At 42.1% G+C, this 12,461-nt stretch overlaps 1 protein-coding gene across 3 annotated transcripts in view; it reads left to right on the forward strand.

Annotated features, from left to right (window-relative positions):
* The window catches only part of LOC106568822 (extended synaptotagmin-2), a 60,196-nt gene that overhangs the window by 25,387 nt on the left and 22,348 nt on the right, over nucleotides 1-12,461 (forward strand). For all 3 annotated transcript variants that reach the window (XM_014139511.2, XM_014139512.2, XM_014139513.2), the window contains exon 8: nucleotides 6,052-6,107. In XM_014139511.2, coding sequence (XP_013994986.2) covers nucleotides 6,052-6,107 — 56 coding nt within the window. The remainder of the gene's footprint in view (nucleotides 1-6,051; nucleotides 6,108-12,461) is intronic.

A 12,461-nucleotide genomic window follows, 5' to 3' on the forward strand; every position in this document is an offset into this window, starting at 1 on the left:
TGATTACCTGTAGTCACTCGCCATTTGTCTCTGTGACGATACATATTCTAATTGTAGTGATGTGGCGTTATGGGACTGAAAAAGCATTGCGTTGTTTATCCGTAAGATATGGGTGTTATCGCCTCTGTGTCGTGGTGGGGAGAACAAATGAGCTTTATTTTAAGTCTCTGTGCTGTTATGCAGTCGAGGCTGCGTCTTTCTCATTGGGTAGGATTTCTGCTTACTCCTCATATTGATTTTCCTCCAAGATGAACTATGCTGCTTATTGCCTGTTATTACTCATTAAAGGTCTATGGTAAATCAGCTGGACATCCAATCTATACCATCTCATACAACAACCCTCCCCTCTTGGCCTAAGACATATTAACCCCTAAAGAAACTAAAATCAGTTAGTGTTGGTTCAGTGCTGTGAGCAGATTGTTCCAGGGCTGATGAGATGAATAATTTCCCGCCAGTTAAGCTCGATAATCGTCACACAGAACCAACCTTTACAGTCCAGTCCTGATTACAATAGCATGCCACATGTATTTTCCTAGCCAGTCTATAACTACGCTCTTTGTAAAACGTAATCCTAACCACTTTTAGTATCAGTTGTGATGCAATGATACAGCGTTAATAAAATAGAGTTAGTTGAGACATTGCAGCAGAGACGAGGAGCTGTCATTAGCCCGACAAACACAGACCACAGAGATGGGCCAGAGGGCTATTTTCCCCATGATATGGTCCGAGGCCTTGGTCTAAGTCCTGGGATGAAGACTGGGCTGTAGTGAAGTCCTTAAGAGCGACAAACAGCCGTCTGTCTAAGCCTTATTTTAACCTCTGGAGCTCTGCTATTTCTCTTGAGCTGGACTCTTTTTAGCCTGGTCCCACATCTGTCTCTTCTGTTTTGACAGATCTGGGACCAGGCTAGACTGCTATAGAGCCCATGGTGCCTGTACACGTTCACCTCTGACCTGTAGTGCAGTCATAGAGACTTTTAAAAGAATGAGTGAAAGGTCTACCCCTCTAACCAGTCTATCATTTCTATTGGATTTACCGCCCCTTGAAGAAGGCATTACCTGTAAAGCGCTGGTCCTTCATAATCCTCCTGCCCCTCTACCCTGACAGAGACAGTCTATCTATCCCCTAAGCTGTGTTTTTGGTCTTAAAGCTACCATCAGTGAGGTATCTGACACCCTTTAGGACTGGCTGGTAACCTGTGCCCAACTGAGCTGGGGGCGAGGGAGGTGGAAGTGTGAGTGGCGTTGCTGTGGCTGTGTAGTGTAGCCACTGTGTGTTTGAATGTAGAGCGGAGTGGAGCAGTGCAGCCAGCCAGGATAAAAGGCCTCACCAGCATTGTTTGATGTTGCAGTATTCTCATGGCATGCGGTCATAACCAAAGTGGAAACCACTTTTTCTTTCTACTGACTAACAGAGGGCATTTGTTTAACCCAATGTCATTACATTGAGATCCTTATCATGTGCTCTAAATCTATAAACAGCACTGATTGTTGTTGTTTAAAAAAATGAACCTTGGATAATCAATGCATTTTACTGGTAGGTTGCTGTCTGGAGTCATGACTTAGTTAGCAGGGCTATGACGATAGCAGCATCACTTTTTTTCATGGCAAAAATGAAAACACGAAGCAGACAAACTCTTTGGTCCTTTAAAAACCTGTTGTACATCAAATATTGTGTGCTATTGCTTAGAAAAGAAATAAATATCACTCTAGATTACAACATAATGATGTTTGTTTCCAACATTAGGGCGGTTTTCCTAAGTAAGTTAAATCCACTTTGTGAAGGCTAAGTGGGTGCATGCCGCCCGCCGTCCTGCCTCGCTAGATAAAAGCCAGACAGCGGTTCGGACTGCTCTGCAGCCTGCCTGCCAGTCAACCAGTCGCTGCTCTTTATGGTTGCATCCAAATGGCACTCTATTCCCTATGTAGTGCACTACTTTTGACCAGGACCCATAGGACTCTGATCGTAAGTAGTGTACTATGTAGGGATTGGGGAACAGGGTTTCATTTGGGATGCAGCTATATCTTCTTTATATCCCCACTGCAGTCAGAACATTGGAGCAGGCTGTGAACTGTATCTGTGTCAACATCAGGAGAGACAGGAAAATCATCATAAACACCCTGCCCAGGCCTTAGACAAGTGCTGAAAGCGTCATCATCACATGATCACTGTCAGATGTTCTTTCTTGTGTCCTGTATTCTGTAATGCATTTTGGGTAAGGCATCACGTGCCACTCCTTGCCTGACAATACATTCAAATCCAAGTGAGAATTGGGTTAGGTGAGAAATGTGCTCATTCTGTTGCCAGAATTCAGAAGTTCCTAATTTTGCTGGAATGTGTTATGGTTGAATAAGAAAAATGAAGGAACACTGTCATGATCACACAAGAGCACAGCATGTTGTTTACCTTGTAGGCCTTTAGGTCATTAGAGCTGTTCGTTATGGGAAACAATGCTGCTGTGTCGTGGTCAGAATCCTGTCAAAGCTTGTGCCTGCAGCACTTTACTTGTTAGAATGTGGGAGAATAGATGTAATTTTACCGGTTTTAAAATGGCACCTCTGGTCTCTTGACAATCGACCGAACATTAATGATTGACAAGCTTGAATTTAGCCTGAAATGTTCCGTAGACAAAACATTTATACAGTAGAGTTTTAAACTGTACTGTAACAGCTTTATGCTTTGCACTAATGTCTGCTTACTATAGGTACGCTACAAGTCCTCGTCTTAAATCACCCAGATGTTGACTCTCTGAGCTGCTTAATAGCATGTTTCTCAGCTTTGCAGACATTTGTTAAATGAGCAGTTTAAATGTGAACAAAGTTAGAAACATAATCTCACCTTGGCCCCGGTCCTCAACCTTCACACTGTAGCAGACCCACAGTTCAGAGACATGGCACCTTATTCCTTATAGGGCACTAATATGGGCTCTGGTCTACAGTAGTGCACTATATAGGGAATAAGGTGCCATTTGGGACACAAGCATGCTCTCATAGTGGATGACCACTGGCACATGAGACATGACTCTCATAGTGGATGACCACTGGCACGAGACATGACTCTCATAGTGGATGACCACTGGCACATGAGACATGACTCTCATAGTGGATGACCACTGGCACATGAGACATGACTCTCATAGTGGATGACCACTGGCACATGAGACATGACTCTCATAGTGGATGACCACTGGCACATGAGACACGACATGACTCTCATAGTGGATGACCACTGGCACATGAGACATGACATGACTCTCTTAGTGGATGACCACTGGCACATGACATGACTCTCATAGTGGATGACCACTGGCACATGAGACATGACATGACTCTCATAGTGGATGACCACTGGCACATGAGACATGACATGACTCTCATAGTGGATGACCACTGGCACATGAGACATGACATGACTCTCATAGTGGATGACCACTGGCACATGAGACATGACATGACTCTCTTAGTGGATGACCACTGGCACATGAGACATGACATATCACCTCATGGTTGGTTGACTTTATTTGGTAACCATGACAACCGGTAGACTAATGCCGGTCCTTTTATGGTAAGAAGTGTGCTAATGTGGTAAGAAACAACTTGGAGAAAACGATAATGCCAGGATTTGGGCAGAGGCTTGATTCTTATCTACAATTGATTTAGGCCTACCCTTCTCCTTATTTCAAACACTGTTTCAGTCAATGTTTTTAGAAACCCATGAACCGTGTCTGAAAATAAAGTGAATTTGATGGGAGAGGTAATGTGCCTAGACTGCTTTGCTGTCATCTGAGTTTTCTTGATGGCATGTATGACTCATAAACTCAGAGGAGCCTACATAGAGCATTGCTTTTGGGGAGTGGCATACAGGCAGATAGTGTTCTATGATTCAGTGGGCAGAACTTCTGGCTTGGGTACTGGAACAGAGAAAGACATGGCTTGCATCCCAAATGGCACCCTATTACCCATGTAGTGCACAAAAGTAATGCACTATATAGGAAATAGGGTGGAATTTGGTATGCACCCATGGCTCTTTCACCATACCGGTCAGACTAACCCAGTAACATAGCTAACCAGGTCACAAGGCTATGTTCCCCTAGAGACTGTCACAACACAGCATTCTCAGAAAGTTTGATTCCTTCATTTACGACCCTGGAACACTGTCTAGGCCTCCGTTAATTCCTGAGCCTACTAAATGTTTGTCGTTGTTCTAAGTCGTTTTGCAGTCGTGCAGTATTGTGACGCTACAGTGCACCGTTGCTGCACACATTCTGGCATTGTCCTCAAAACTTCGAGCTGGCGTTAAAGTATTTGTTTGGAATCCAATCCACACTAAGGATGCGTCCCAAATGGCACTTTATTCCCTGGTCAAAATCCCTGGTTAAAAGTAGTGCAAAGTACTGCATGGGGAATAGGGTGCCCAATCCGGTCTCATAGCAAAACGCATTATATTTTACAAAAATCCTTGCTACTCCATTTAGTATGATTATGTTACTTTTCGTTAGGCCTACCAATATAATAGCGGTCGTCCAATATAATGCAAATTGTAGCACGTATAGTATCGTTCTTCTTGGTCGCATTTGACCCGTTTAGTATGATATACTGTATTACATTAGACTACTTTAGTATGATATGCTACGTTCAGCTGCTTTAGTATGATATGCTGCTTTAGGTTAGGGGTTAGGGTTCGGTGTAAGGTTAAATGATTAAGGTTAGGGTTTGGGAAGGGTTAGCTAACATGCTAAGTAGTTAAAAAGTAGCTAAAAATATAGTAGGTGCTACTTAGCTGAAATGCTAAAGTTGTCCATGATGGATTTTAGTAAAATATAATACGTTTGGCTCTCTGAGACCAGGCTGGGGTGCCATTTGACATACAGACAATGCTTGCCACATACTGTACAGCCTACGGTCCTCTCTTCCATGAAAGCAGTACAGAATGAACAGTTACTGTAGATACGGTATAGTTTGCCCTGTAGTGAGAATCTTGTAAGCATTCAATCCGTCTCCCTGTACGGTGTTACAATCTTTTCGACAGTGCTCATTTTCCTCAAGAAATTGCTTTCCGCTCTAGATACCGCTTTTAAAGTTATTGTCCGTGTTCACTGTTCAGGTCAAAGTAATAACAATTTACCAGATACTGTAGTAGTCATTTGTAGCTGTCTTCAAAGATATGGCATGATGAAAGTGGATAACATCTTTGATTGTAAAGTATCAATTATTGCCTTGCTCTGGAAATGTCAGTTAGAACCAGTTCAAATGAATGTCTTTTGGCTATTTTTTTATGCTGCTGTGAATGAGTGTGCTGTTGTGTTTTACTAGGAAACTGTACTCCTCATGGACAAGCTTTTATTAGCTGTTGAGCAGCTTCCAATTTGCTGCTTTTTAGCCATTGGAAATTCCTCTTCTGCTGATAATATCTGAGTCGCTGAGAGTGATACACTGTTTGTCAACTCTCTCGATAGACTTCTTATTATTAAAACAGAACTCTCATCGATCTTAAATACAAATTGGTCATTATTTTCTTTGATTTTTTTTGCAAGTGTTTATGCTTAGTTAAACGATTAGAAAACAACTTGAACTATTGATATTATACTAATTGTCTGTCGTCATTTTCTACTCATTTTATTGCGATGAATAGCTAAATGAGAATATTAGCTAGATGAGAACACTCGATTAAAACATAAAGCTGTGTGTGTTTCAGTATCCTTATTATTCAGTGCTTAGTTAACTAGGGTTGGCAGGAAACACACAAAGCTAAAGCCTACCCACAATATGCATGTCCTCTCTAGCTAGTCTTATTGTTTACCAGTGCAATGGAGCAGACTGATGCCCTCCTAGTGAGAATGCTCTTCGTAAGCTTAGAAGACGAGGAGCTATTTTTTGCTTGACTTCCTAAATGAGATGACTTTAAATGAGATGACTGTGTTTCTGGTGCACACAGTAGTAGTTCCACTCTGTTTGGGCTCATCACACCCTATAGATTTCCTAGAGTTCCTCAGAGTTCTGCTTTGTTTTTTTCTCTCTGTTACTCAAAGGCATGTTTTCTTTTTCCTTTTAGTTTCTGGACATAAACTGGACAGGCCTCACAAATATTCTGGACATCCCAGGCTTGAAGTAAGTGACAACTGCACGACTGCAAACCCTGCTTCTTATTACTGTTGTGGTGTGGAACTGGCTTGACCTATAATATAACTTTGTTTAGGGAAATCAAGTCTTGGTATTGGTCTATTCAGAGGGCATGGTCTACAGTTACAGGACATATTAATTGTTTCCATGGCAACCTCTACAAGTATTGCACTACGTACAGTGCCTTCAGAAAGTATTTACACCTTGACTTATTCCACCTTTTGTTGTTACAGCCTGAATTTAAAATGTTGTGTCACTGGCCTACACACAATACCCCATCATGTCAAAGTGGAATCATGTATTTAGACATTTTTACAAATGTTATTAAAAATGAAAAGCTGAAATGTCTTGAGTCAATAAGTATTCAACCCTTTTGTTATGGCAAGCCTAAATACGTTTCAGGAGTAAAAATGTGCCTAAAAAGTCACATAAGTTGCATACGTGATTTTTGAATGACTACCTCATCTCTGTACCCCACACATACAATAATCTAAGTTCCTTCAGTCAAGCAGTGAATTTCAAACACAGATTAAACCACAAAGACCACAGAGGTTTTTCCAATACATCGCAAAGAAGGGCACCTATTTGTAGATTATGTTAAAAAAATGATGACATTGAATATCCCTTTGAGCATGGTGAAGTTATTAATTACACTTTGGATGACGTATCAATACACCCAGTCAGTACAAAGATACAGGCATCCTTCCTAACTCAGTTGCAAAAGAGTAAGGAAACCGCTCAGGGATTTCACCATGAGGCCAATGGTGACTTTAAACAGTTAGAGTTTAATGGCTGTTATCGGATAAAACTGAGGATGGATCAACAACATTGTAGTTACTCCACACTACTAACCTAAATGACAGAGTGAAAAGAAGGAAGCCTAAAGAGAATAAAACTATTCCAAAACATGCATCCTGTTTGCAACAAGGCACTAAAGTAAAACTGCAAAAATGTGGCAAAGAAATTAACTTTATATCCTGAATACAGAGTTATGTTTGCGGCAAACACAACACATCACTGAGTACCACTCTTCATATTTTTAAGCATGGTAAGAGAAAGGTCATATCTAGTCAGTTGCACAAAATGTGTCTTCTGCATTTAACCAACCCCTCTGAATCGGAGAGGTGTGGGGGGCTGCCTCAATCAACGTCCACGTCATCGATGCCCAGGGAGCAGTTGTTGGGAGGGTTTAACTGCCTTGCTCAAGGATAGAATGGAAGATTTTCCCATCTTACTGCCACAAGGATTCGAACAAGCAACCTTTCGGTTACTGTCCCAATGCTCTAAGCGCTAGGCTACCTGCCGCATCATGTTTTGGGTATGCTTGTCATCACCAAGGACTATGGAGTTTTTTAGGATAAAAAGTAACAGAATAGAGCTAAGCACTGGCTAAGTCCTAGAGGGAAACCCGGTTCAGTCTGCTTTCCAACAGACAGTGGGAGACATTCAGCTGTCAGTAGGACAATAAAAAACACAAGGCCAAAAATACTGCTCCCTAGTGGCGCAGTGGTCTAAGGGACTGCATCTCCGTGCAAGAGGCATCACTACAGTCCCTGGTTCGAATCCAGGCTGTATCACATCCGGCTGTGATTGGGAGTCCCTTAGGTCGGCGCACTATTGGCCCAGCGTCGTCTGGGTTTGGCTGGGGTAGGCCACCATTGTAAATAATGAATTTGTTCTTAACTGACTTGCCTAGTTAAATAAAGGTTACATAATATTTTTTTTAAATACACTGGAGTTGCTTACCAAGACGACATTGAATGTTCCTGAGTAGCCTAGTTACAGTTTTGTATAAATATTGTACAATCCAGGTGTGCAAAGCTCTTAGGTTGTGTCTACACCTGACACATACATGTGACTTCTGCTATCAGAATACGAAGATCACATTGAAAAGACGGGTCTAGATGCACAAAAGTCACATTGTGGTCTGATTGTGTTCAGATCTGGCATTTCAGGAGGTGGTCAGGGATGCATTGTGTGCAGATTTCTCCTCAGTTTGGACACAATCAGACCACCGAACCCGCATACAGTGGGCGACGTCATCAGCACTCCTCCCACAAGTCTCCAGAAAACATGTATTTTGGGACAGAGAGACACCTTTTCATTGTAACGTTGGAGTAAGTACATTCCTAGTATGTGGGGACCTGTTTGCTGGCCTCATAAATGCTAGCCAGCTAGCTAGCTAATATTTAGAAAAACAATTTTTGGTTGTGTTATCATATTTTGCCTATTCCACCGTTTTGTGGAATGCATACTGGCATTTGAATAGTGTGGGAACGGACACAATGTGGACACAAATGTAAATGTAGACGCATGACGTGTTCAGAATTCCATGACCAGAATACAAAAGCTGCATGAACTTTCAAGTCTAGACACACAGCCTTATAGACTTACTTAGAAAGACTCACAGCTGTAATTGCTGCCGAAGGTGATTCTAACATGTATTGACTCAGGGGTGTGAATACTTATCTAAGTGAGATTTCTGTATTTTATTTTCAATAAACTTTCACAAAATTCGAAAAACAGGTTTCCACTTTGTCATTATAGGGTATTGTGTGTAGATGGGTAAAAAAAATCAGGCTGTAACACAACAAAATGTGGAATAAGTGAAGGGGTATGATACACAGTTTATCAGTCCAAATAGGCTAATAGATTAGAGGCAACCATTTTTAATGTGTTCACCACTTACCAGGGATGAAGGGAGGAGGTAGAGGAGGAGGGGAAGGTATCTATCTATATCATGTAGTTAATTGTGCCAGTGAAAGGCTAAAAGCTGATTGAGCTTAATAGGCTGTTTTGATTCAGCACTGGGCTGGCTCCTGTGCCAGGCATGAAAAATGTTCTTCCTGTGACGACAACCAGGGATGCGTCTCAAATGACAGCCTATATCCTTACATATTGCACTACTTTTAACCGGGGCCTGGTATAGGGTAGCATTTGGGACACAAACAAGACAAGACAAACAGACAGGAGGGAACATGAACATGAAGGCCTAATTGTTGTGGAGAGAGGGCCAGGTGGCAGCTTTTAGGGCTGGGAGGGAGGGAGTGATGGTGGTGCTGGTGAGGTAGCAATGTCAACACACTCTCACCATTTTGAGGAAGTGTGTGTGTGTTGTAATAAACCATGGTAGATCCACTCTTTCAGACTGAGCTGTAGTCTGTGGGAGATGTGGAGGGGGAATGGTCATCATGGCACTCTCTGGGTGTGTTCCAAATGACGCCCTATTCCCTATATACAGTAGAGCACTACTTTTGACCGGGACCCATAGAGCATAGGGTACCATTTGGGATGTATGTAGCCCCTGTTGCTGTGTGTTAGAAGTAGTCATACGCCACTGTGAGGTCCCAGCGCCATGAGGTCATGCATTAGCAGCTCTAATCAAGGCAGCCATGTGGTGGATGGTGTGCTACTAGAGAAAAAGTAGCTATCACATAAACTCCCCTCCAAATGTATTTGGACAGTGAAGCTAACATGTTTAATTGTGTGCAAGGGATATGGGACCAAATACTAAACTTTTTTTTAAATGGTGGGACTAGATGCATGCATAAAGTGCTTTGATTTCTAAACGGTAAAACCGATATGTATGAACATACTCATTACCCTCAAATGAAACCTGTACTGTCACCTATAATGAAACATTTGATCTCAAATCTAAAATGCTGGAGTATAGAGCCAAATACTGTATACAATTTTAGCTTCTCTGTCCAAATGCATATGGAGGTGAGTGTACTGTACATCCACTACGATACACCAGAGCTAGCTTATTTCAACATTTCACAACTCTACCTCTGTTCAATAGCGTTCTCATTTGGGGGTGTTTTAACCCGTTACACTCGTGGGAATTGACCTGTATGGAAAGGGCTAAATTGAAATGTTTCCAACAGTAGAAATATGAACAGCGTAAGAATGGTAGCAATTGAAAAGGAACAGTTTGGAGATTATGGGAAAATTATTAGACCAACATTGAGGTCACAACAGTTCACCTGACACAAGACTGAATCCAAACATTACACTGTTCATTTTATGTGCATTTTACATTTACTGTACTTTTCGCCGCATTTGTTGATAAATCTGAAAATACTCTGGATACATTCAGTAACATGATAAGAAAATTCCTGGAATATTTGGTAGCTGCAATCCAAAAACAGACCATTTATAAATTGCAATATGGGTCAGGTGGGCATCATTTGAAAGCTTGTTCTATTGCCAACATGACTAGCTAAGTTATAAATGAGTGCATTCAGGTGTGCCGCGGTGAATTCTCTTCACAACAGACAAACAGGCTCATTCTGTTCAGAACAACCCAGGGTTTGACGCCATGTCATTTTGTAACTACATCAAACATAGTGATCATAAACATTAATACTGTACATGACATGAGTTTTATGATATGGAAATGTGAAATGCACATTTTAATTCACGTGTGTTTGGCTTGCTTGTATGATATCAAAGCTCTATTTATTACAATTGCTATCTTTCAAAATACATTGATTCCTTTTAATTTACAGCATTTCCCTCACTTGGACAATTTGGCAAAAGTTGCCCAATTAGTGGGAGGGATGGGGCAACTTCTTGTCGTGTGCGGTGCTCAAGTTCAGAACGGCTGTCAGTCAAAACCCATACAGCACTGTGAAGCACAGAGCCTGAGCTCTGATGTCATTTATAGTATGTTACTGTACAGCCACTGCGTTTCAACTTAGGCGCTTATCAGTGCCATTTTCAACCAGCATACGGGTACAAGTGTAAATGGCTACCTATGAAACTTATCTGCAAGTGATATTTTTTAACTAGGCAAGTCAGTTAAGAACAAATTCTTATTTTCAATGATGGCCGAACAACATATTTTTACCTTGTCAGCTCGGGGATTCAATCTTGCAACCTTTCGGTTACTGGCCCAACGCTCTAACCACTAGGCTACCTGCCGCCCCAATGCTCACTTATGCCAAACAAAATTGGGGTGAAATAAAAACAAAGACCAGTGGCAAACGTAGATACAGTTGTCCAGGTTATTCTCCCTGGAACATACTGTTAGAAGTGACCAACACGCCACACATACAGGATTGTCATTGTAGTGCAGTGGGCCATCCAGAAATTTGAATGGGGCCATTTGAATATACTTCATTCAATGAAGAGACATGTATAGGCCTACATGGCTGTGGTGGTTTGCTAGATAATGTAGAAGCTGTGCCCTGATTAAGGTCCACGTCTAAACAAATGAGTATAGTGTCTGGTGTGTCGTTTTGTTTTGGTATGAGACATTGTGGGTTTGAGAGACTCCGCCCTGTGAAATGTAGATTTCCTCGTTTTACAGGTTTGAAGGAAACACCAGTGTGTGGGTGTTGAACCTGAAACCTGCCCAACCCTGCCTTATTCTGAGCTTTTCGTGTGGGTGGGCGTGTGTGTGGTGTGTACAGACAGAGGGGGTTCTGTGTACAGGGCTCAGGTTTCCTCTGGTGGGATTTGCATCTCCTTCTAAAACAGCAGGCACCTCCGGTCACCCGTGAGTGTTTGTGTAGTGTGTGTTTTGTTTCCTGGGAATGGAAGTTGTTGCTCACACTCCCTCAACACACAGACACGCTCGGAGTCTAAAAAGTTGAATTGTCGTTTTGCTAACCTTTTCCTACAAACAGACGAAAAGGAAGGACTGAGCGCAAAATGCATAGTCACTTACATTTGTTACTAATTAGCTTTGTTGAAAATGTATAGCAGCTGAACACCAGCAATGAATGAATTCCTTCTGCAGAGAAACTCAGAAATGTGAAGGCTGGCCTCCACATATTTCCGATACACACGTTCTCACCAAAAACAACCTTTTATAGACATAACAGAATATTGTATCCTCAGAGGAGTTTTGAGGAAGGATGGTGGAGGCTCTGCTGAACAATTCAACCCAGCTCTGACGGACTAACATGCACCCACTGAGGGAATTCTCCATTCACTACAATGCTGCCATCTAGTGGGCATTAGAGAAACTGAACATTGAATGTGGTTTGGGTTCATCCTTTATAATAATCTTTGTCTTGGCTCTAGTTGAAATACATGTAGGCCTTGTTTAACTTGTGGTTGGGCTGCTCTCTACAGTTCAGAGTGACAGTGCCCTTGGCTTCTGCTGTCACACATGGACTGAATCCCAAATGGCACCCTTGTTCCTAAATAGTGCACTAATTTTGATCCAGCCCCACAGGGCTCTGGTCAAGAGTAGTGCACTATCGGGAATAGGGTGCCATTTGGGACACCGACATAGTGACCCCTCCCCCCACTCTCCACCTGCCAATGGAAGACCAGAATTGAATTGTATTTGCCTAAACCCCATAAACTATCGCAACACCCCCCGATCTG

The sequence above is a fragment of the Salmo salar genome, chromosome ssa14 (genome assembly GCF_905237065.1).
Source record: "Salmo salar chromosome ssa14, Ssal_v3.1, whole genome shotgun sequence".
Lineage (NCBI taxonomy): Eukaryota > Metazoa > Chordata > Actinopteri > Salmoniformes > Salmonidae > Salmo > Salmo salar.